We start from the raw sequence: 25,339 nt of genomic DNA, 5'->3' as shown, positions 1-25,339 counted from the left end.
TGTAGCCACATAACCAAGCCATAGGCAACGGGATGAAAGCAATGGGGTTTTTTTGTTTTTGTTTCGGCCATGGTGTGCAGCAGCTTGATGTGGGATCTCAGCTTCCAGACCAGGGATTGAACTTGGGCCACAGCTGTAAAAGCACCAAATCCTAATCACTAGACCATCAGGGAACTCCAGAAGTGGTGTTCTTTAAAGTGGCAGGGCCTACTGAATTGATTAGTTCTAGCAGTTTTGTGGTGGAGTCTTCAAAGTTTTTTATAAATGTCATTTGCCAACAGAAAAAAAAATAAAATAAAATAAATAAATAAAATAAAGTGGCAGGGCCTTGCTTTCCTGATGGCTGAAATGTGGATGTGATAGTTGGAGCTGGAGCAACCACATTTGGGTGACGAGGTGAAAGATGCATCATGAGGAAGGTGAAGAAACAAGAACGGAGAGAGCCAGATCTCTCATTGCACAGAGCCACCAATGCAGCTTGGACTGCTTATCTAGATTTTTACTTAGAGAGAAATAAAAATGTCTTGGTTTTCAGTTACCTGCCACTGAACCTAGCCCTAATCAACAGAGATAATCTTGAGAAAACAGGTCAGAGATAAGATGGAATTTTTTCTAATCACTTGTTTTGTGATTATTTCATAATTTTTACCACCAAGCAATATTTACTGAACTTTGGGTGAAGGACACATCTGTGTGACCTGGTTTTACGTCAATTCAAGGGTAGAGCTAGATCAGGATACCAAAGCAAAGTTCAGTTGCTTGGGCTTCTGGGGGACCTCGCCCCCTGCATGTGGAAGTTCCTGGGCCAGGGATCTAACCCATGTCACAGCAGTGACTCAAGTCACAGCAGTGATAACACCAGATCCTTAACTGTTAGGTCTCCAGGGAACTCCAAAATTCTTTTTTTTTGGTCTTCTTTTAGGGACACACCTGGCATATGGAAGTTCCCAGGCTAGGGGTCGAACTGCAACTGCTGCTGCCAGCCTAGGCCACAGCCATAGCAGTGCCAGATCTGAGCCGAGTCTGCAACCTACATTGTAGCTCACATCAACACTGGATTCTTAACCCACTGAGTAAGGTCAGGGATCGAACCCGCATCCTCATGGATACTAGTTGGACTCCTTACCACTGAGCCACAAAGGGAACTCCCCCTAATTCAGTTGTAAAAAAAAAATCCTTTATGAAAACTGCTCCAGCCCCACTGTCTAAATGCAGCTGTATTTGGTCATAGCCATGGCTGTTTCTGACATCTGTGTTTTCCCTGAGGAGAGATTTTGTTTATCCTGAAATTCCCAAAGTCAAAATCCCGTTCTTCCCTTAACTCTGATGTTTGATGCAAAACATGCCAAACCCGTGGGCACTGCACTCATGGCCATGGCGTCATGAGGCCAAGCTGCATCTGCTTCCTCTGTGTTGTTTTGATTCAGAACCACTTTTCTGGTTCGAGGTTGAAAGGCAAGTGCTTTTTTTTTTTCCCTCTAGACCCCTACACAGTGTCACAAATTCACAGGTTCTAGATAACACAGTTTCTAGATGACACGACTCCCACAGATTTTACAAGCAAAATTTATTGACAAAATATATTAAAAAGATTGACAAAAACAAGGCGACAAAAGCCCCACAGTCTTATACATTTCACCATCACTTACCACAGCCAATAACTGAAGTCTCAGGAATTTGACTTCTGTTTTTTAACTTAAAAAAAAGAGGTCTTTGTAAATCATGGTATTTCACATATTTCATTTTAAGAATTACACTGCTGAAATAGTGACCTAAATCTAGGTTGACCATAATACCATTTTGGTATTTTATAAAGTAGTAATCTTTATAGAAATTTACTGACACTGAAATGCCTCAAAGTATATTTATTTATGAAGGTTAATTCAGTCATTTTACCAAGGTAAACTATTGTAATTTTTTTTTTTTTTGGCTGGGCCCAAATGTGTAAATTCCCAGGCCAGGGACTGAACCCACACCAAAGTAGAAACCCGAGGCCCTGCATGACAAAGCTGGATCCTTAACTCGCTGAGCCACTAGGGAACAACAAGGCACACTATTTTAAACCAAATTAAGTCACTACCATAGCACTGTTATAAAACATGGAACTTTGTGGATGCAGAGCCAATTTCAAATGTCTCAAGAGAGAAAAGTTTTGACGTTTTATCAGAAACAAAGGGGAGAGGAACAGAGTGGTGCTGGGGCCTGTGGTGGCCTCCTGTGCAACAGCAAACCAGTGTCCAGTCAGGCCGCCGGGCACTGCTCAGTTCACACCCCGAGAGAGGCTGGCCCGGGGCCTTTTTTTGTCAAATCCAACTTTCTTCAAGGGTCAAAGGATCCCAGAACAGATTCTAAATTCTGAGGGTTCCTCTGGAGGTTTTGTGTCCAAAGTCTTCAGATCAAATTTTATGGAGTTTGGTAACAATCAGTACTCTTACCATTTGATCAAATGAACTACAGAGGCAGAGACCCCTCTTATCTGGACTCCAGTCCAAACTGGAAATGGGCTGGGTAGACAACGTGACATTCTGCAGGAGGCTGACCGAACCCGCAACTCCCATCTCTACACCCTCGGAATCTTTCTTGGACCGCTGAATTGGGTATTCGCTGAAAACAAGATCAAGGTAGGAGGAGGTAAACATTAGCCATTTCATTTTTACACATATACTCCAGTAACTATGTCTATTTCTCACTGGAGTACTGGATCTGATGAGTACTTAAGGCATCTTTCTAATGTTGACTGGTATGGAAACAGGGAGACAGTATTTCAACATCAATCCCACCCCCCCTGCCCCAATCTCATTAAAAAAGCCTTCAACAAAAAAACGTTTAAACATCAATTCTATTAACTCCCAGCTTTTACCTGCTCTTTTAAATGAACAGCAGCCCTCCCTTCATCTCTATTCCAGGCCCTGGGATCCAGAGCCCATGGGTGGTAACACAAGCTGGATCTGGCTGTCACTGTCACTAACCCTGCCTACAGGGTACAGAGAACTAACACAATGATGAGGCTTTACCTGGACACCAACCAGGGGTCTTAGGCTCCATGCTGAGTCTATAATAATGTCCCCTGCACTCGGGCAAGTGAATTATCAGGATAAATAAGAATTTTAATGCTTTTCCTCTCTTCTAGAGGGACTGTTCTAATGACCAAAGGATAATACTTCACAAAAGCCTTTGGTCAAAGTTTGCCTATTTAAAAAACAAAACCAAAAACTAGCAAAAACCATGATTTCAAATCGATGAATAAAAATGTCCACGAGCTATTCTATTAAATGGAAGATGCTACTAAAATAACAAACAAATTTAGTGTGTCAAAAGAAGGTTAAAATTTACAGAGTATAAAAATGAGTATACTAGTGGGAAGGGAAAAAAAAGGCTTAGGAGTTCCCGTTGTGGCTTGGTGGTTAACAAAGCCAACTAGTACCCATGAGGATGTGGGTTCAATCCTTGGCCTCGCTCAGTGGGTTAAGGATCTGGCGTTGCCATGAGCTGTGGTGCAGGTTGCAGACGCGGCTCGGATCCCGCGTTGCTGTGGTGTAGGCTGGTGGCTCTAGCTTCGATTCAACCCCTAGCCTGGGAAAGTCCGTACGCTGAGAATACAGCCCTAAAAAGACAGACAAAAAAAAAAAAAAAGCTTCGGAAGTAATACTTATGTAATACCATGAAGTTTAAAATCATCTCACAATGAACTAAGTCAAAGGAGGAGAAGGAGACAAGATCAATCTAATCCTACTTGACGCCCACAGGTGACCTAAAAAGGAGGGCTGTGCAGGGGTAGAGAGACTCACTACTTCCAGAGGTGCAGGCCGCCAGCGCCTCCAGCTGTCAGGAAGAGCTCTCTGTTCTGTGGCAGGTGCCGGACCTGCCACACAGTAGATTTATGAGCCTGCACAGAACGAGAGGCACACAAGAAGTTTATAAGTTTATATGAGAAAGACTGTCCTGCATAGACAAGAGACTTGTGGCTGCCAAGGGGGAAAGAGGTGTGAGGGAGGGAGGGAGGGGGAGTCTGGGACTGGCAGATGCAATTCAGTACACAGAGGATGGATAAACGAGGTCCTGCGGTAGAGCACAGGGAACTACAGGCAATATTCTGTGACAAACCATAATGGAAAAGAGTATGAAAAAGAATGTATATAACTGAATCCCTTTGCTTTACACCAGAAACTAACACAACCTTGTAAATCAACTAACCTTCAATAAAATAAATTTTAAAAAAAGAGACTGTCCCAGAAGAAAAACCTGCAAATGAGGATTTTTACCTCTGTTGCTTCAATAATAACAAATTCTACAACTTTTCATTTCAATTATAATTAATGTTATTTAAAAGTAGTTATTTTCTGACACTTCTCTTTAGAATGACTACAGGGATTTATAGGAGCCCATCAGAAATTGGGAGAAGAATCATTTTTCTTTATTGTTTTCCAAAACAATGTTTTGCTGGATTAAAAAAAGATTTTATCAGATTAAAAGTCTCTAACATTTAACCTTGTAGCATCATACAAATTACACAAATAGATTTCATAAATTTAAATATCTCTAAATCTAAGGAGGGGGAAAAAAGGACAGATTGAGTGGTTTGGTTTGGTTTGGTTTGTTTTTTTGGCTGCCTTGTGTAGCAACTTGATGTGGGATCTCGATTCCCAGTCCTGCTGCAGCAGTGAAAGTGCTGAGTCCTAACCACTAGACCACTAGGGAACTCCCTGAATTTTTTTTAAAAAATAGATCTTTTTAGACCAGTTTTAGGTTCACAGCAAAACTGAGTGGCACGTACCAAGTATTCCCATAAACAGAATGAACTTTAATGTAAAGCTTCCATCTAATCAATTTACACCACTAACTTGACTTGTTTCAAAATAAGGATCAGGAGGACTTATCAGTCACGCTGGACGAAAAGATCAAAATGGCAACTGGATGAAGGTTAACAGCTTTTAGCACCTTAACAGCCAGTGAATCAATCCTAATAGTGATAGATTCTATTTGGGGGGACCTGCAGGGAGTAGGAGAGAGGGCGGGAGAGTGGCAGGGGAGAAAAGATTTCTGCTTTGCAGAAGCAGTGAGACTAGCTAACTTGATCTAAGCTATGCATAAGACACTCTGCATTTTAGCTAATGATCAGTCCTGACATTTGATTTTAATAGTCTTTTAAGACAATTATCATTAGCAAAGAAAAATGCATATCTCAAAATCCACACCTGAAGTCTGTGAGACTCTCAAGTGAATAGGTTCAAGCTGTTAAACCTTAATTTGTTTTGTAGTTTAAACCTATCTTTTTCTCCTGGAAGCTAATGGAAAAAAAAAAAAAAAAAAACCAAGAGAGGAAATGACTCGTTAAAATGCACCAGTCATTTACCTGACAGATTTAGCAATTCCTGGATTTAGCAATTACTGGATAAATGTAACCAAAAAATTTTGGAGACACATGGCAATTTCCAGATAATGACAAATGAGTTGCAACTGTATTTGGAATAATTTAGTAAGTGCTTTGTTGATAGATACTTAATATATTCCAAAATGACAAAGGCAAAACAATAGTACAGTGTATAGTTAGTTATCCTAAGAGTTTAATCAGACAGTGACAGTCATTTACGTGCAATAATAATCATTTTAATAATCAAAGAAAAAAGAACAGGAAGGTTTGAGAAGTACTACCGACTCCATGATAGAGGAAAGGGAGCAAGGGAGTGAATTTTTATTTTCTGAGCAACTTATTCATGTTAATCTTACGGAAACTACAAATCCGTAACTGGTTTTTCTTTATTTTTCTACTCAAGGAAGCTCAGAGTCACATTTCCAACCTATCTCTTGCAGAGGATGGGCTGTTTCAGCATGAATTGCATGCAATCCCACTGCTTTAGATATCAATTTCATTTTTTTATACCAGTGTTTTCCATTTGCGCCACTTTCTTCATCACATTTTCTAATATTGCAATACCCTGTTTCCCTCTAAGCTTCCTCAACTACTGTTTAGAACAAGGCAAAGTATGCACATATACATGTATGAATAAATGAATAAATTTTGAGTAACTACTATGTACCACAGTGATTAGCACTTTAAATAATTTCATTTTATATATCAAACTGGAATATAAAATGAAATGTGATGAAATGACATAATGCATGTATGTTGATATAGTTTAAAAGATACATAATTAGTATTAAGCAAAGGTATATACTAGCATTTACCTAAAAGTATATAATTAGGTATTAATACAAATATGATAGATATATTTATTAGGAAACACCAAGCTTGGTTTAGTTGATCAAATTCCTAAATCAGCTACTTTTTTTGTGATTGCTTCTAAAGTACAAAATGAGAATCAGAGCCAACTGAGGCCTTTATGATAATCACCAAGTCTAAAGTTGAAAAACTTTGGGAAAGTGCTCTTTGCACAGAAAAACGTGTCAAGATTCTACAAGATTTATTAAAAATAGCTCCCTTCATGGAAAAACCTGGAAGGAACTTGGTGACTCACTCTTAGTCTAAAACAAGCCATGAACATTCCCCTGCATAGAAGACACTCCCCTCATATTTACCTTTTCTGAAACGGAAGCAAAACCTTTGGTTGGATGCTGTGTTCTCATGTCAAAAACATGAAACTTTCCTTCCAGAGATGTAGCTACTAATTTATTCATACTTATGTCTTTTCTGTCAAACTCCAAGCTACATACCTGGAAACGAAGAATATTTATCATTAATGGTCTCATGATTATTATTCAAGAGGTTCTTTCAAACTAAATAAAACAATTTTTTGAAATTAGTGGCTCAGGGAGATCCTGCTGTGCCTCAGCAGAAATGAACCCGACTAATATCCATGAGAATGCAGGTTCAAACCCTGGCCTCGCTCAGTGGGTCAAGGATCCGGTGTTCTGTGAGCTGTGGTGTAGGTCAGCAGCTGCAGCTCTGATTCAGTTCCTAGCCTGGGAACCTCCATATGCCGAGGGAAGCAGCCCTAGAAAAAAAGCCAAAAAAATAAAAAAAAATAAAAAATAGAAAATAAAAAATAAAATTAGTGGCTCATGTGAAAGCATTTTAAATAATCATTTTTATCTTTTGAGTCAATATATCAAATACTTGTAACTACAAAAATTTCTTCTTGGTTAATAAGATTCATAGAACCAGCTAGAGTACATCTAGAAAGCCATAACTTTTTACCACTGTTATTTAATTCTTTTATAAAGCTGAACAAAGGTTGACTAGAGAGAACAAGAGGGAACCACATGCTTCACTCAAGATGTACAACTCAGGAACCAAAAATCTTAGTACTATTATAGTACTTGGGAGTCTATTACATTTCAGACTTCCTAATAATACCAGAAAAAGGCCTCCTCTAGCTCATTTTAATACCACACTGGAAAAAATTAAAAGGAGAAAAAAGAAAAAAATTTAAATTAGCCCCCCCCCAAACATAATACCACACTGCGTGGCCCACAGGGTCCACAGATGAGCCATAGGGGCTATGATCTACCTGGCACTGTCATATCACATGAGGGTGTGTGTTAATTTGCTAAAGAGAGGATCTCTGATTTTTTTTTTTTTTTTTTTTGCTTTTTAGGGTTGAACATTAGGTGTATGCAAGTTCTCAGTTCCCAGGCTAGGGGTGAATCTGAGCTGCAGCTGCCAGCTTGCACCACAGCCACAGCAACACAGAATCCGAGTTGTGTCTGCAATCTATACCACAGCTCATGGCAATGCTGGATACTTAACCCACTAAGGCATCCTCATGGATACTATTCAGGTTTGTTACTGCTGAGCCACAACAGGAACTCCAAAGATCCCTGATTTTTACTGGATCCTCAAAGGACTTTACAGCCCCCAAAGGATAAGAACCATCAACAGATGGGTTGTACTTAGATGAGTTATTAGAGTTGCTTTCCTTTGGTTATTTTTTTTTTTCTTTTTCAGCCATACCTTCAACATATGGAAGCTCCCAGGCCAGGGGTGGAATCAACTGGAGCTTCGACCTACACCCACAGCCGCAGCAACACTGGATCCTTAACCCACTGCGCTGGGCTGGGGATCGAACCTGAGCCTCCACAGAGACAAGCCAGATTATTAACTCACTGTGCCACCACAGGAACTCCTGCTTTTGTAATATAGTTCAGAGGTGGGTAAAAACATGTTCAGAGAAACTGAAAAGGATCCAAATGTACATTACCCCGTTTTTTATATTTGTCTCCCACCGTAATGACATATTTCTGAGATCAAATAGTTTGATATCTCCGTTGTCATAACCAGCACAAACGACACGTTCCTCTTGATTATATGCATTGCCTAGAAATCAAAACATGACATTTCAGATCTTTATAAATGCTGAGTTGAAGGCTGCTAAGAAAAAAAAAAAAACCTAAATGAGGGAGTTCTTGTTGTGGCTCAGAGGGTTAAGAATCCAACTAGTACCCATGAGGATGTGCGTTTGGTCCCTGGCCTCACTCAGTGGGTTAAGGATCCGGCACTGCTGTGAGCTGTGGTATAGGTCGCAGATGAGGATTGGATCTTGCGTTGCCAGGGCTGTGGTGTAGGCCAGCAGCTGCAGGTTTGATTCAACCCGTAGCCTGGGAACTTCTGTATGCTGCAGGTACGGCCCTTAAAAAGCAAAAGAAAAGAAAGAAAAAGTTCATTCACTGAGATTCAATACTCGAGGGATATATGCAAGAGTTTATTAGATTTTCTTTTATTTATTTATTTATTTTTTTGGCTGCACCCACAGAATGTGGAAATTCCTGGGCCAAGATCAAACCTAAATCACAGCAGTGGCCCAAGCTGCTGCAGTGACAGTGCCAGATTCTTAACCCACTGCTCCACAAGGGAACTCCTTGGATTTACACTGAAAGCAAATATTCTCTCTCTCCTCTATCTGTGAAGACCACCAGTTCAAACATAACAGGCTTTGGTAGAACGAACGCAGCTCTGCTTCCATTGCTTTCTTTGCCGGTAACTACATTTGAATGCATATAGAAACTACTTCAAACCTATTTTGTAAAATGTCGTTCAAGAAGTTGGGGTGCACTTATAAAAATACAACATATTTTTAGTTGTAAGGATGATCACACCCAAAGTAAAATCTATAACCTGCTGTTAATCCATCCTGCTTGGATCCAGGGCTTCTTTCCGGAGTACTTCCTGCCGAGGAAAATGTGTTACTGAGAGGGAAGCCCTGTTAGCTGTGCCAGGTTATGTGGATATCTCATCCTAATGCCTATGTTTTTTTGCTGCCTGCCCTTTTTCTTACAAACTCCAGCCCTGCCTTTCCACAGGGACGACACAACAGCATCTGAAACTCATGTCTAAAACTGACCTCACAGTCTTCCTTTACAAACCATCACATCCCCTGCGGAACTTTTTCAATTAATGACATCATGCACCCCACAATCAGCCTCAAAATTTAGTCACCTTGGAGATAATCCTTTTCCTTGCTCCTCATCTCCAAAAAACTGCCAAATTGTCTTTTTTTTTTGCCACAATGTTATCTTCTGATTTGACTTCCTCTGCTCCATTCTTGTTGCATCTAAACTACGTGTTTCCAGGAATACTACAAAGAGCTTCAGACTTCATACTTCCTCTGCCACTCATCTCTTCTTGCTACACAACACCAGTTTTGCTTTCCTAAAGCTTTGATTATATCTCATCCTTGCAAAAGCCTTCAAAGATTGACCACTCCATCCAGACCTTCTAAACACCTTTGGCCCTGGCCATGTGCCTTTTTTTTTTTATCTTTTTGTCTTTTTAGGGCCACACCTGCAGCACATGGAGGTCCCCAGGCTAGAAGTCCAATCAGAACTACAGCTGCCAGCCTATGCCAGAGCCACAGCAACTTGGGAACCAAGCCAAATCTGCGCCATACACCACAGCTCATAGCAACACTGGGTCTTTAACCTGCTGAGTAAGGCTAGGGATGGAACCCGAAACCTCATGGATATTAGTCAGGCTCATTAATCACGACAGGAACTCGGCCATGTGCCATATTTAAGGCTACCACCACTCCGTCTACATACTTCCCTCCCAATTTCAGTGGTTCAAATGTTACATATCCTTGGTCTGAGGTCAGTATGCTCTTCCTCTCTAATCATCTCTCCTCGGGATTCCTTCTGCCTTTTTCCATGCCTCTGTGAACTTTTATCAGTCCTGCCTCATACTGTAACGTAGACAGCATGCCCTCTTTATCAAAACTACGAGCTTCTTGGGGTTAGAATCAGACTGTTTTACCACAGCTATGTATATACTTGGCATTTCCACAAAAAAACAGAAACAAACAAACAAAAAAACCTTGTCAAAACAATGGATAGATGTCCTTTCTTTCAACTTAATGTCCTATATTTAAAATTGTACTTATGTCCCTTAGTTCAATGAGAAAAAACCTTTAATGGACCTTTTAATTATTACATAAATATTTAGATGCTGATTCTAAACACTCGTTCTGAAATTTCTCTGTGAGTGTGCATGTCTCAAGTTTATACTATTGCTTAAAATATTCACACATAGTAATTCCTGTACAGTAACTTCTCTTTAAAATTAGAAATTTAAAAGTTCCCGTTGTGGCACAGCAGAAATGAATCCGACTAGGAGTTCTCATCTTGGCTCAGTAGTTAACGAATCAGACTAGGAACCATGAGGTTGTGGGTTCAATCCCTGGCCTTGCTCAGTGGGTTGAGAATCCGGCGTTGCTGTGGGCTGTGGTGTAGGTTGCAGACTCGGCTTGGATCCTCACGTTGCTGTGGCTGTGGCATAGGCCAGCGGCTACAGCTCTGATTCAACCCCTAACCTGGGAACCTCCATATGCCATGGGAGCAGCCCAAGCAATGGCAAAAAGCCAAAAAGCCAAAAAAAAAAAAAAAAGAAAAGAAAAGAAAAGAAATGAATCTGACTAGGAACCATGAGGTTGTGGGCTCAATTCCTGAACTCACTCAGTGGACTGAGGATCTGGTGTTGCCGTAAGCTGTGGTGTAGGCCGGCAGCTGCAGCTCCAATTAGACCCATAGCCTGAACCTCCGTATGCCGCTGGGGAGGCCCTAAAGAGCAACAACAACAACAAAAAAAAAGTAAAGAAATTTAAAACTTTCCTCTAATTAAATAACAGCCCAATTTAAAAACAATATAAACAGCTAAATGGCTCACATATATTGTTAAATCCCACTTTTAATGTCTGTTATCTACAATGGATTATTCTAAGAAAAAAGGAAAGAAAACAGAGGTTTAAAATGAAATAGGGGCCATATCCTTTACTAGCAAAAATTACTATAATTTCAGTGGCTTGGTAAGAGATATAAGGACAAACATCAATTAGTCCTACAAAATCAATTTTCATTTTAAGTATATTAATAGAGGAACATGGTGATCAAATTTATAAAAAGTAATTTTGCAATGGCATAACTATTTTCTAGAAAATAAACATTCTCTGTAGAATATAACGCAAGATTTGTTAGTTACCATTTGCATCTGAGACCCTACTTAGTTTCATTAATGGCTTTTGGTTCTAAACTAGATCAAAATGATCAAGTTAAATAGAAGTAATAATAGCAAATATTTTTGAGCACTTAATATCTAAGCACAATTCTAAGCACTTTACATAACAACACTATTAAGTAAATTCTATTATTCCATTTTATAAATGAAGCAGACAAAAACAGAGACGCTTGATAACTTGCCCCAGGTCACGCAGCCAGTAAGTAGCACAATGAGGATTCCAACCCCGGCCACGCCTATTTGCCTCAATAAACTGTCAGAATAATCCACAGAATAGTTTATAAAGAGACTCTTAGGACACTCTAGAAACTCTGTGCTTTTTACAATCTAATACTTCAAATACAAGAGTCTTCAGCAATTTACCAAATGCCACGGTCCAGCAGTCTCTCTTGTTTTCTCCTTGTACAGGTTCCATATTAGCAACGGGGTCATCTTTCTGCCTTGGGTCCCACACCTTCACGGTTCCTGACATGAATAAAAGCGAGTTGGCAAAATTTAATAGTGAATGGTGACATTTCTTTCTGCATCCTCTTCATATGGGCTTCCTTGGTACATGGAGATATATTACTGAGGTTATAACATCTAAAAAATACTGACTTTTTTTGACTTCTAATTGGGCAAGGTGTACTTAACATCAGAGAAATAACCCATAAGATACCATCTAACTTGATCTCCAATTAATAGATACATGCAACAGCCAAAAACTGTTCCAAAGTCATCAACAAGGTATGACTGACAGGGCACATACGTTATGTAATTCAAATCATGCCTTACTTTCTTGGTTTAAGCCTAAAACCAATATACTATTTATTTAGAATAAAACCAGTGTCATTTTAATATTTTTTTCCTTACTACTCATATAATTATTGGAATTTTTCTTATACAGATGAATGAATGAATTTTTATATCTATAATCTCTCATGAGGTTTTGGAATACCATTTCTTATACAATTAAGTTTGATTTCTCAAAGAAGAATAGAGAAAGAATTGATAAAAGTAACATAATTCTTCTCAATTTAATTTCAACTCCTTCATTTTAATGCAAACTATGGGAGTACTAACTAAATACTGCTTCTGACTGTGAGAAATACAAAGGCAAGTAATAAAATGGCTAAAGGCAAGTACTAGTCAGAATAGGAAAAAGGTAAAAAAAGAAAAACTTAAAAAGGGAATAAATGCAGGAAAAGCAGAGATATTCCACTAGATTTATCACCAAGGATAAAATTAACTTGGTTGTTAAAAAGGCTACTTCAAGGAGAAGTAAATTTCCTATAAATGGAACAAGAGTTACATTAATCTAGAGAGCTTATACAAATTGATAACATTCATATTAAGTCTGTACTAGTTAAATGAGAAAAGAACATAAATAGATAATTCACAAAGCAAAATCAATTAATTATCAAATAGGGAAAGAAGTTAACACAAGTTGGAATGGAATACCATTTTTATCTGCAAAATTGGGGGAGGTAGTAAATCAAGACTGGTAGGGCAGACTGAAAATCTACCTACTCTCCTGTAGCTGATAAGGTAATAGGTACTTTTGAGAAGTTTGACAAATATTTCAAATGATAAAATATGACTATTTCAAAAGAGTTATATACATGATGATACTCATTTCTTCATTATTTTTAAGTCGCTCTCCTCAAATAACAAAACCTTATGGCAAATTGAATGCTCATTAACAGGGACATGGTTATGGACACTGACACATCCACAGGATGGAATATTATAAAGCCATGAACATGATAATGATCAAGACCCATGGAAACAGCAATACTTACATATGACAAAACAGTAAATGAAAGACGTTAAGATACAAAATCGTATTAACACTGATAACACATGTAAAACTATACATAAGACTAGAGAGGAAAACAAATTTAACATTTATTTTTCTTACCATATTCCATATTGTTTTCTATGATTAGAAAAAAGGTTTGATTTCAAAAACACAGCTATTCTTTTGAGAAACTATTAGAAAATTAAATCCCACTTTTCTTTGACAACAATTTCCTCATGGTCTGGAGCAGCCCTAAAAAACTAGCTGCACTAACTGCGATACCAAATCACTCGTATCCCTTGTCAGGTCACAAAAATTCTGAAGAGAATTTCTGTTACATTCAGAACAGCTCCGGACACCAAAAGACCTGTCCCTCATTAGTCACTGTAGGGGAGCAGCATAGCTGGTGCTCTGGAACTTTCTACAACGTTCAGTGGAAAGACCACAGAAATTCAGTGTCCAACTAGCTGTCAATGTGACAGTTTTCGCAAGTACTAATTCTGCCTTTTAAAAAAGGAAAATGAGAAGCTGCCACCCACATTCTATCGTCAGCTGCCTCAGAAACCTGTAGAGACATTTTAAGTTCTCAAGGCTCATGGGAAACTATGGTTGTTAAGAGTTGAACTAGCTCAAAACTAAAATAGTCAGGGCCATGCCTCTATCTCGAAAATACCCAGAGGTCTGAAACGACTGAGGGATGTGCAATCAAACTTGCCTCTCGAGAAAGCAGAATGTGAGATTCAGAGGAGCATGTACTGAAGAAGATAGCCACATAGAGACAATACGCTGTTTGGTATTAATCAGATTAAAAAATGAAGATACACAGGAGATTCTGACTTACCATCTCGGCTGCCAGTGACAATTTCAGGTGCCCCTTCCCCGATGCCTAGTCCACCGACACCATCTATGGTATTTATAATTTCCTTATGAGCCTTTACAGAATATACTGGGATATCTGGAGCTTCCAAGTTCCTAAACAACAGAACACAGCTCCTTACTTACCCATGTCCCGAATTTCACAATGCATGCCGTATTCAGATTTGTTTAAAAGTCAGGGGCTTGCAATTCAGGTGATTTATACATTTACTTCTAAATTTTTCTCTCTGCTTTCGCTTCTTTCAAGCCCTCGATGAGAGCGGTCACCATTCAACTTGGAATTCTCACTCCTGAGCCCATTCTACTCAATGGTCCCCAAAGACGATCTGTCTAGGACCTCTGCACATGAATGAGCTGGCATGCTTCTTAATCAAGGCAGATTCATGGCCTCCACCCCAGACATAAGGAAAAAGCATCTCTGGGCTGAGGCTCCAAACCTGCTGACTCTCTCCTGGTACACTGAGGTCTGATAACCACGACCTTAAATAGAGAGTAAATGCAAAGTGATTTAGAGCGTTTCCAAAGGAAGCTGTGGCAGGTTGATCTTGGGATCTTTTCAGGGATAAAATATGAGTGGTGTTTATGTCGCATACATTCTTCCTTAATAATGTATTATTTTCTCACTGAATTTCACACTGATATTCCCCTAGTGATGTTTTTCAGTTTATCGTCATGCTGGTCAAAATAAACACCCTAGTCAAGTTCGCTAAAGTCTGTCTAGTTCTAGGTTAGTTAAGTGAAGGGAATGCAGGAAACTACCTCCTCCTGGGTGTGTCTGAGCCCACTCGACCCGGCTGGCGAACGGCTCAAGTAGATCACGCTAATACACCCTTCCGTGCCTTCCTCCTTATTCCGCCACTTCTACCTTTCTACTGGAGCTTCTACTCACAGCTCTTTTTAACAAGTCAGTTTTCCACAACTTATACTTTCTCTTTTCAGTGAACCAGCTCTTCAAGACATATAATCCCAATTTATTATCAGGCCCAGGTTTATTAGTAAAATCTTATAAATCAAAATTTGAGAAGTTCAACCTAGTTAACAGATGATGTTGATCTTGGTGCCAGACTTTGAAACATCACTTCTTTTCATGTGAGCTTATGACTCACCAATGAAAGTAAGACAGTAATACCTGCACTATTCTAGGAAGCTCTATTAGCAAGAGAGTCAATAGTTATATCTGCTGCATATTCTTGTGCTAAAATATATTTATTTTAAAAAATAACACCCAGGGAGTTCCCGTTGTGGTGCAGTGGTTAGCGAATTCCAACTAGGAACCATGAGGTTGCGGGTTCAGTCCCTGCCCTTGCTCAGTGGGTTGAGGATCCGGCGTTGCCGTGGGCTGTAGTGTGGGTTGCGGAGGTGGCTCCGATCCCACCTTGCTGTGGCTGTGGCGTAGGCCGGCAGCTACAGCTTTGATTCGACCTCTGACCTGGAAACCTCCGTGTGCTGCGGGAGTGGCCCCAGAAAAGCCAAAAAAACAAAATAAATAAATAAATAAACAACACCCAGGAGTTCCACTGTGGTTCAGCGGAGTTAAGAATCCAGCATCCCTGCAGTGGCCCAGGAACTACCACATGCCACGGGCACACCCAAAAACAAAACAAAACAAAACAAACCACTCAGACTGCTCTCTCCCCCAAGTTCTTTGAAAGTATATGACCAAACAGGTAAAAACGAATGCATCCTAATAAATGCTAACTTAACTTTTAAGTAGTTAAAGCATAGGGAAGGAAAATCGTTCCATTCTTGTTATACTATGACTTTAAGACAGATAAATATGTCAAAGTAGTTTAATTACAAAGTAATAGATTCTAAGTTAGAATCAAGAAAGGTCACAATAGAAAACATAATGTAGGGAAGATAGTTCTTCCAAAAAATTACTGCATACTTTAAATGATTTAAGAGATTTTCTTCAAAAGTAATGAGAGGAATTTCAGTTCATTCAACTCATTTAAAAATGAGGAAATAACTCTATGTAAAACATGAAAATTAAAAGCAACTGGCACAATTGTGATTTTGCTCATTCAAAACAGGTTTATCTTGCTTTACTCAACAGATGTGTTCCTAAAAAGCTGTGCTCAGATGTTAGCTAAAACATAAAAAGAGGAAAAAAAATTTAATGAATTGGAGGAAAAAATTAAAACATACAAAAATACAGTGTATCATTCTGTAATGCCAAATATCATCTTAAAATGTAAACAATATCTAATTTTTCACTGTTACATTTGAGCTTTTTTAGCTTCTTTTTTTTTTGGCCTTTTTTAGGGCCGCAACCACGGCATATGGAGGTTCCCAGGCCAGGGGTCAAATCAGAGCTGCAGCTGCCACCTACACCACAGCTCACGACAACACCGGATCCTTAACCCACTGAGCGAGGCCAGGGATCGAACCTGTGTCCTCATGGTTCCTAGTCAGATTCATTTCTGCTGTGCCATGATGGGAACTCCCATGTGAGCATTTTCATATACTGCATCCTTCATGCTGAAGAGGAATAGCCCTTTATTTACAAATATGAGTATTAAATGCTAGCATTAAATAGCATGGATGGAAATAAATACTAATAATATCATTTGAAATATCTAAAGATAAATATGCTAGTGTCTTAAAATGGATTTTAAACATGAAATCTAAAAATACATATTGAAAAGTAATTGTCATTCTTATAAACAGTTAAAGTTTAAAATCTGGTAAATTTGAAACATTTTTAAAATAGAATTCTTTCAGAGGAAGAATAACTAGACTATCAAAGAAATTGCTTATCTCATGTCTCAACACTGATGGAATAATCTTACCATATATGAAGGTTTCCAGCAAAATCCCCAGTAGCTAAATATCTCTGCTGTAAAGATGTTGCACCAAATGTTCCACATTTAATAGGTTTGGCCTTTTCAATCTTGAGAGAAGAGAGGGAGAGAGGATACATTATTTATGTAAGCAGCTATTTATAATCCATGATATTTATGGCTCTATTACAGGAATTAAATAGGCACACAATAAAAAAGGCAATTAAAACATTGTCTGATAAAAATTATCATGCTTTTCCTTTAGTCACTTTTATACAATTTAAAAGTTCAGGCAGGGGAGTTCCTGTCATGGCACAGTGGTTAACGAATCTGACTAGGAACCATGAGGTTGCGGGTTCGGTCCCTGCCCTTGCTCAGTGGGTTACCGATCCGGCGTTGCCATGAGCTGTGGTGTAGGTTGCAGAAGCGGCTCGGATCCCGCGTTGCTGTGGCTGTGGCGTAGGCCGGTGGCTACAGCTCCGATTCAACCCCTAGCCTGGGAACCTCCATATGCCGAGGGAGCGGCCCAAGAAATAGCAACAACAACAACAACAAAAGACAAAAAAAAAAAAAAAACATCCGTACCTTAATTAAAAAAACACTGTAGGGCTAAACAATGCTAACCATTATCTGAACCTTCAGCAAGTCATAATATCTTTGCTGGTGGAGGGTCTTGCCTTGATGTTAATGGCTGCTGACTGATAGGGCAGTGGTTGCTAAAGGCTGGGGTGGCTGCAGCAATTTTCTTAAAGTAAGGCAATAGTGAAGTTTGCTATTTTGACTGACTCTCACACAGGCAGCATTTTACCCACATTAGAACTTCTTTCGAAATTGGAGGCAGTCCTCCCTAGCCCTGTTTCATCAACTAAATTTATGTAATATTCTATCTAAATCCTTCACTGTCATTTCATCAATCTCACAGCATCTTCACCAGGAGTAGATTCTATCTCAAGAAACCACTTTCTTTTTTTGTTTTTACAGCCGCTCCTGTGGCATATATAAGTTTCCAGGCAAGAGGTCTAATCGGAGCTGCAGCTGTGGCCTACACCACAGCTATGGCAATATCAAATATTTAATACACTGAGTGAGGCCAGGAATCAAACCCACATTCTCACAGGGACAATGCTGGGTTCTTAACCTGCTGGGCTACAATGGGAACTCCCAGAACCACTTTCTTATTAATGTTCTATCATGAGATGTCAGCAATTCAGTCACATCTTTAGGCTCCAATTCTAATTCTAGCTCTCTTGTTATTTCCACAACTGTAGTTACTTCCCCCACTGAAGTCCTGAACCTCTCAAACTCATTCATGAGGGTTAGAAGTAACTTCTTCCGAACTCCTGTTCATGTTGATATTATTATTATTTTTTTTTTTTTTTGGTCTTTTTGCTATTTCTTGGGCCACTCCCACGGCATATGGAGGTTCCCAAGCTAGGGGTCCAGTCAGAGCTGTGGCCGCCAGCCTATGCCAGAGCCACAGCAACACAGGATCCGAGCCGCGTCTGCAACCTACACCACAGCTCACGGCAACGCTGGATCGGTAACCCACTGAGCAAGGGCAGGGACCGAACCCGCAACCTCATGGTTCCTAGTCGGATTCGTTAACCACTGCACCACGACGGGAACTCCCTGTTCATGTTGATATTTTGACCTCCTTCCATGAATCATGAATGTTCTTAACAGCATCTAGAATCCTTTCCAGAAGGTTTTCAATTGACTTTGTCCAGATCTATCAGAGGAATCACTACCTATGGCAGCTACAGCCTCATAAGATGTATTGCTTAAAAGTTGAAATTACTCCTTGCTCCATGGGCTGCAGAATGGATGCTATGTTAGCAGTCATGAAAACAATGTACATCTCCAAAAGAGCTCTTGAGTGACCAGGTGCTTTGTCAATGAGCAGTAATATTTTGAAAGGCTTTTTTTTTTTTTTCCCCTGAGCAGTAGGTCTTAACAACGGGCTTAAAACATTCACTAAAACATGTTGTAAACAAATGTACTGTTATCCAGGCTTTATTGTCCCATTTATAGAGTACAGCCAGAATAGATTTAACATAATTCTTAAAGGCACTAGGATTTTTGGATGGTCAATGAACAATGGCTTAAAATTAAAGTTACCAGTTGCATTAGCCCCTACCAAGAAAGTCAACCTGTTCTTTGAAGCTTTGAACCCGGCATGGACTTCTCTGTAGCTATGAAAATCCTACATGGTGTCTTCCTCCAAAAGAGGGCTGTTTTGTCTACAATGAAAATTTGTTGATTAGTGCAGCTGCCTTCAAGAATTATCTTAGCTAGATCTGGACAACTTGCTGTAGCTACTACATCAGCCCTTGCGGCTTCACCTTGTACTTTTATGTTATAAAGACGGCTTCTTTTACGTGAAGCCGGTTTACATGAACTAACCTCAGCTAGCTTCAAACTCTTCTGCAGCTTGCTCATCTCTCTCAGCCTTCATAGAAATGAAGAGAGTTACAACCTTGCTTTGGATTAGGCCTTGCTTAAGGGAATGTTGCGGCTGGTTTCTCTCCAGACCACCAAAACTTTTTCCATAATAGCAGCATAAGGCTGTCTCAATTTTTTTTCGAGTCTGTGTGTGTGGCGGGGTGAGAGGGTAAACACCACATCATAAACTCTTCTGCCATCTTGATCCTGCCCTGTTTCAATTTCTTAACATTTGTGTGTTCACTGGAGTAGCACTTATTTCCTTTAAGAAATTTTCTTTACCTTCACAACCTGGCTAACTGGTACAAGAGGCTTTCATGGTCTATCAAGGCATGCCTGCCTAGATTAAACATTCCTAGATTTTTATTTAAAGCAAGAGATGTGTAACTCTTCCTTTCCCTTGGAACACTGAGAGGCCCTTATAGGGCTAATTTCAATGCTGTTGTGTCTCAGGGAATAGAGATGCTCAAGGAGAGGGAGATGGACAGGGGAAAGGCCAGTCAGTGGAGCAATCAGACTACACACAGCATTGACTAATTAACTTTGCAGTCTAATCAGGTGTGGTTCATGGCACTCCTGAACAGTAACAAGAATAACATCAAAGATCACTGATCACAGGTCATCACAACAAATATAATAATAATAATGAAAAAGTGTGAACCATCCCAAGAATTACCAAAATGTGACTCAGAGACACAAGGTGAGCAAATGCTGTTAGGAGTCACATTTTGGTAGTTCTTGGGACAGTTCACACTTTTTCATTATTATTATATTTGTTGTGATGACCTGTGATCAGGATTGCCACAAACCTTCAATTGTTAAAAAATGTAGTATCTGCGAACACAATAAAGCAAAGTATAATAAAAGAAGGTACCCTTGTATGCAACTATCAAAAGAATGAGTTTTGCCTTTCCTCTCGTGTCACTAATGAGACATTCAAATGCTGGTAACTCTATCATCTCCACTAATGTGCAAATATGCAGCGATGAGCATTTAATGTGCTATTCTCCGTTAAGATCCTCTGAAGAACAAGGACATAATGAAAATATTTTTTTCCTTCCAGGTGACTACAGGAACAAATCTCATAGTTTTCCCTGCAGAACTCAGTTTATAAAACTGAAAATGTTTCTGTCCAGTTCCCTCTGAGACCTTTTCAGTGCAGAGATTTGTATACCAAAGGCACTGCTATTAGTATGGATTAGCCAATCTTTGAGGTTTCTTTAATTAAAAAGACAATTGCTCCAAAAAAAAAAAAAACCAAACCCAAAAACTATTGCTCGAAGTATTATATACATAGTTGACACCTGACCAGCACAGGAGTTAATTCACATTTGGCTTACAGTTGGTCCTCTGTTATCCACAGTTCTTTTGCATCTGCGGATTCAACCAACCACAGACCCCTGCTGTACAAGGGTCAACTGAAGTCACATCAGTACAACAACCACATGCCACTCCACCTGCCCAAGTCACTTAAGTTTTTCTTGAAGTGTACCTGCCTGGCTGCCTCAGTCCCTGGAAACTCTAGGTGATATGGGATTGATGCCGATCCTGCACCACACTCTAGCTGTACCATATCACCTTCATTTACTGTCAGCCTCAACAGGGCAAAGCTATTTATCTCTCTCTCTCTCTCTCTCTTTTTTTTAACTACACAGGCAGTTTCTTCTATTGGCAATACCTTATTTTTCAAAGCTATTTCTTTTATTAGTTTCTTATAATCTTTATTTTTTTTTTATTCTTGATGACTACAAAAGCAACACATGACCCTGTTAAATATTTTACCTTTGGAAAAGAAAAAAGGAAAAGAATTCAGGACACTTAAAATTTTGCTTGCTGGAAAACTGGCTGGTTAAAAAGATTAATAATGATCTATATTGCAAAATTTGTTCCACAAAGAAAATTAGCATAGGTTAACTTTTGCTATATATAATACTGAAAATGACAATCAACAATGGACATAATTTGACCTAGCTGTTGGTTCTCTTTGCTCTGATAAGACAACATGATTAAGGAAGCCCATGATCGATAATTTCTGGGAAAGCTATTTTTGTTCTGCCTGTGGGTGAGTCTAGTACAGCTTGTCAGTATTTCCTCCTCCACATCCTGGCACTACTTAATTAACATTAAAAGGTTTAGTCAACCAAATGCTAACAAGCAGTGAATTCAGTGGCACAGGGGCTAAAAAAGCAGAACTTTGTTAGCTTATTAATTTTTAAAGTGTAAACACCCCCAACTGTGATTCCACTTCTCAGGCACCCCCTAGTTCTCTGGACGAGTTAGAAAAATGGTGCCCTCTATGGCTGATGCAAGCCTTGGTGAAAGAGAAAGATATGGCTCTCAGCTCTCACTTGAACCCTTAGGCAGGTATCTGAGTGCAGTGCAACAAACTGCTCACCTGTATACCAAGCCACGCCTTCATTCCCTATCTATCCACTTAGCAATGAGATAAGGAGGTCCTAACAAAGTCCCATTTGCTTCCTTCCTTTTTATCTTGGATGCATGAGCTCTGGAGCACAACGCTTGATGTAGTTCTACAAGGACATAATCAAGTATATTTCCTAATGTTTTGACAAATAACTCATCTAGCCCAATGGCAGTCAACCCCAGCACACATTAGAATCACCTGGTGGAAGTTTAAAAAATACTGATGTCCAGGCCTCACTCTTGTCTAGAGACAAGAATCTCAGTGCATCAATTTCTAGGGATGCGGCCCAAGGCATGAATATTTTAAAACACACACATATATACCCAACAATAGCAAAAATACACATTCAGATGATCCCAACACACAGTAAGAGTTGAGGATCACGGAGATTGTACTTAACCTACCTTCTTTTTAAACTTTTTTAAAATTTTATTTTATGGCTGCACCTTTGGTGTATGGAAGTTCCTGGGCCAGGGGTTGAATCTGAGCCATTGCTGGGACGTACACAGCAGCTGGGACAATGGCAGACCCTTTAACCCTCTGCACAGGGCCAGAATCAAACCTATGACCTGAGCTTCGAGAGTTGGATTCTTAATCCACTGTGCCACAGCTGGAACTCCTTAGCTATATTCTTTTCCCTTGCATCATCACAGCCAAATACAATGTAAGCTCTGAAATTTGTGTACTTGCTTTTATCCTCTCTTTAGAAAATAGGTTCTTTAAGAGAAGGGGCTCATCTTTCAAATAGTTTTGGCCCTTCTTTAGCATAATACCTTGAAATGATAGGTTCTCAGTAGGTATTTTCTGGTAGGAAAAGAGAAGAGCCAACGACAAAGGTGGAAATAAAAAGTGGTTAATCCTAAGGCTGAGATTATGGGTGACATTAACTTTTTTTTCCCCAAACTATATTTTTGGTATGTTTATCATGGACACATATTACTTTTGTTAAAAAGTAAAATTATGGAGTTCCCGTCATGGCGCAGTGACTAGAACCATGAGGTTGCAGGTTTGATCCCTGGCCTCGCTCAGTGGGTTAAGGATCTGGCGTTGCCGTGAGCTATGGTGTAGGTTGCAGAGCAGCTTGGATCTGGTGCTGCTGTGGCTGTGACGTAGGCTGGTGGCTACAACTCTGATTCGACCCCTTGCCTGGGAACCTCCATATGCAGAGGGTGCAGCCCTAAAAAGACAAAAAAAAAAGTAAAATTATCACACACACATAAAAAAACAACCTGCTAGAATCCTCCAGAATCTTTAGAAGAGACAGCACTTTTTCTCTTTACAGAACAAGTGTCTTCCTGAAAGACAGACAAGTCATACAGCCTTATATAAAAATAAAAAGTCACAAGTCTGTAATGCTGTCTGGTTGAGCTTTGATTGGTATTTATTCCTAATACTTCACCTTTAAGTTTCTTTCTGCAATTCCAATGTCTCCTATTTGTTCAAACCTCTGGCCCAATCGATTAAGGACCAATAAACCAATATTTAAATGTCCCAAGTTATATCCTTTTACAGAATAAACTTACTCTTTCAACAAGTGATTTAGGAGTGGCTGCTCCTTAACATGCCACACTAAAGACAGACCCTGTCCTTACTCTCCAGGAGCTTACAATCTAATTAGAGATAAATGGGTCAGAATGATCTGTTTCTGGCACAGATAATAAGTACCGTTGGGAATGCGATGTAAAGAAAAGTTGCTTTTGCGTGGATCAGGAGTGGATGTCATTAACCAGGTAATCTGAACTGGATCTTAGAATAGCAGGCGACTGGAGACTAAGTGATGAGCCACACAGGAAAAGTGGAAAAGAACATGTTAGGAGTAGAGCGCCTGGCTAGAAAAGACAAACATAGCAAGAAAACTAGCGTTCCTAAAACATGTAAAGCTTAAATCTCATCTCTGCTATCCTATCGAAATTGTATTCATCCTTTGCCTACCATTTTAACCTCTAACTCTTCCATGTTGATTCCCTCCATAGCTTTGGACCCCTGGAATTACAGATTTCTCTGTCGTCTTTAACAATGCTAAACGTCTGAGTACGCTATATCATTTTTCCTTCATGCAACCCAAATCAAGGCATTTTAAAAACTGTAAACAGGTATAAACATGCTAGTTAATATTGTCATTCCCCAACTCCTTCACTAGAAATCTTTACAAAACTTGTAAATCTGACCTTGCCACACCCACTTAAATTAGCCCTTCATTGACGTCCCATTTTTTCCTTAGAAAAAAAGTATAAATTTTGTAAGTGACCTACAGATTTTGCAACGTCCCTGCTTACTACTCTTTTTGTTTCTAAAGGAGACACTCTCTCTCCTATCGCTGGGCTGTTTCCTCTGAAAATCTCCACTACTCCTAGTTGGGCCTTGTTAGCTTCTACTCAACTCAAATCTCTTTTCCTTTGTTTTTTTTTTTTCCTTTAGATTTGTATTTATGTATCGTTGATTTGATTATTTAACTGATTCTCTCTCTTACTAGAAAATAAACTCCATGATATCCAGGACATTGTCATTTAAATGCCTGGGAATACCAGGCAATCAACTGATACTTGTTGAAAGAATAGCTATGTTTGGTTGCTTCCTCCAATTACATAGCAGGCATCCTGGTGTCCACTTTGACTGTTTGTATGAAAAAGCATTTTACTAATTTGAACCTATTAACAGGCTCTGCACAAATAAGTGTGCCCTGCCCCAAAGGGCCCCAAATTTAAACACGAGGACGGAATGTCATCCCCAAGGACCTCTCGCTGGACTGGGAGGGTGGTTGGGGTGGCTGGAGGAAGGGATCGACAAGGCGCGAATGAACTAGCCCGCCCAGAATTCAGAACTAGAACCAAAGTATTGTACATCGCAAGTATTCCTTAATCTGCGTTCAAGCTTCGCTACTACCACGCAACAGAAAAGTGCTTTGGGGGGACGCTGGACATAGGATTTGGCAAAAAAAAAAAAAAAAAAAAATGCAGACCACCCACTCCACCCCACCCCCGCCCAAGATACACACTCGCCCCCCAAGAGCAGGCCCAGATCTTGGCACTGGGCAGTCTCGACCGGGTACCCACCTCCCGAAGCAGCTTTAGGTCCCCGTGCTGGATCTCGTACAGCTGAATGACGCCGGTGCCCCGCGCGAAGTTGCCCATGGTCACAAACTTGGCGCTGCAGGGCACCCACTTACAGTCGAATACCGTATAGTTGAGGCTCTTCTGTATATGGGCGATGATCTGAGGCTTCTCAAAGGCCGACATGGTCCAGCCGTTGGATTCCGCCTAGGCCACCGGCACACCCCCAACAAACCCTGACAAAACGCTAACCTGGAAACCGGAAACCTAAGAACAGTTGTCCCTCCCGTTTGCCGTAAGCGCCCCTGTCGCCCTTGGAAATTGGGTTTAGATGTCTTTGATAATGCCGGATGAGCAACCGAAGACACAAGACTTTTTTCCCTCACCGACAACACAAGCTTGTTTATAGCCTTTACTTAAAACCTTTAGTATATATTAGAGATAACTAAATGTTCTGGCTGCTAGTTGGCGTGGGCAGAGGGCGACCATAAGAATCAGGCATATTTTAGGACAGCCCTT

The 25,339-nt window shown here is 39.9% G+C and overlaps 1 protein-coding gene across 1 annotated transcript; it reads right to left on the bottom strand.

The window, feature by feature from the left end:
* Positions 1-1,550: 1,550 nt before the first annotated feature.
* Positions 1,551-25,115, bottom strand: DNAAF10 (dynein axonemal assembly factor 10). Its single transcript, XM_047781905.1, has 8 exons — positions 24,824-25,115; positions 16,913-17,013; positions 14,086-14,216; positions 11,828-11,929; positions 8,160-8,275; positions 6,538-6,672; positions 3,789-3,886; positions 1,551-2,604 (listed from the first exon to the last, which is right to left on the bottom strand). Exons 1-8 carry the CDS (start codon positions 25,004-25,006, stop codon positions 2,397-2,399), a joined length of 1,074 nt encoding a protein of 357 aa, XP_047637861.1. The 5' UTR covers positions 25,007-25,115; the 3' UTR covers positions 1,551-2,396.
* Positions 25,116-25,339: the final 224 nt, after the last annotated feature.

Source organism: Phacochoerus africanus, chromosome 5 (assembly GCF_016906955.1).
Source record: "Phacochoerus africanus isolate WHEZ1 chromosome 5, ROS_Pafr_v1, whole genome shotgun sequence".
NCBI lineage: Eukaryota > Metazoa > Chordata > Mammalia > Artiodactyla > Suidae > Phacochoerus > Phacochoerus africanus.
The sequence above is the reverse complement of the archived record's forward strand: the minus strand, read 5'-3'. Positions and strand labels throughout refer to the sequence as shown.

Bases quoted from the DNA above. Each gene is read 5' to 3' on its own strand.
- DNAAF10 (XM_047781905.1), bottom strand. From the start codon at position 25,006: ATGTCGGCCTTTGAGAAGCCTCAGATCATCGCCCATATACAGAAGAGC. The intron at 17,014-24,823 runs GTGGGTACCCGG...TCTTCTCTCAAG, and splicing joins ACCTAAAGCTGCTTCGGGAG to ATTGAAAAGGCCAAACCTAT. The intron at 8,276-11,827 runs GTAAATTGCTGA...TTTGATTTCTAG, and splicing joins CTGCTGGACCGTGGCATTTG to GCAATGCATATAATCAAGAG.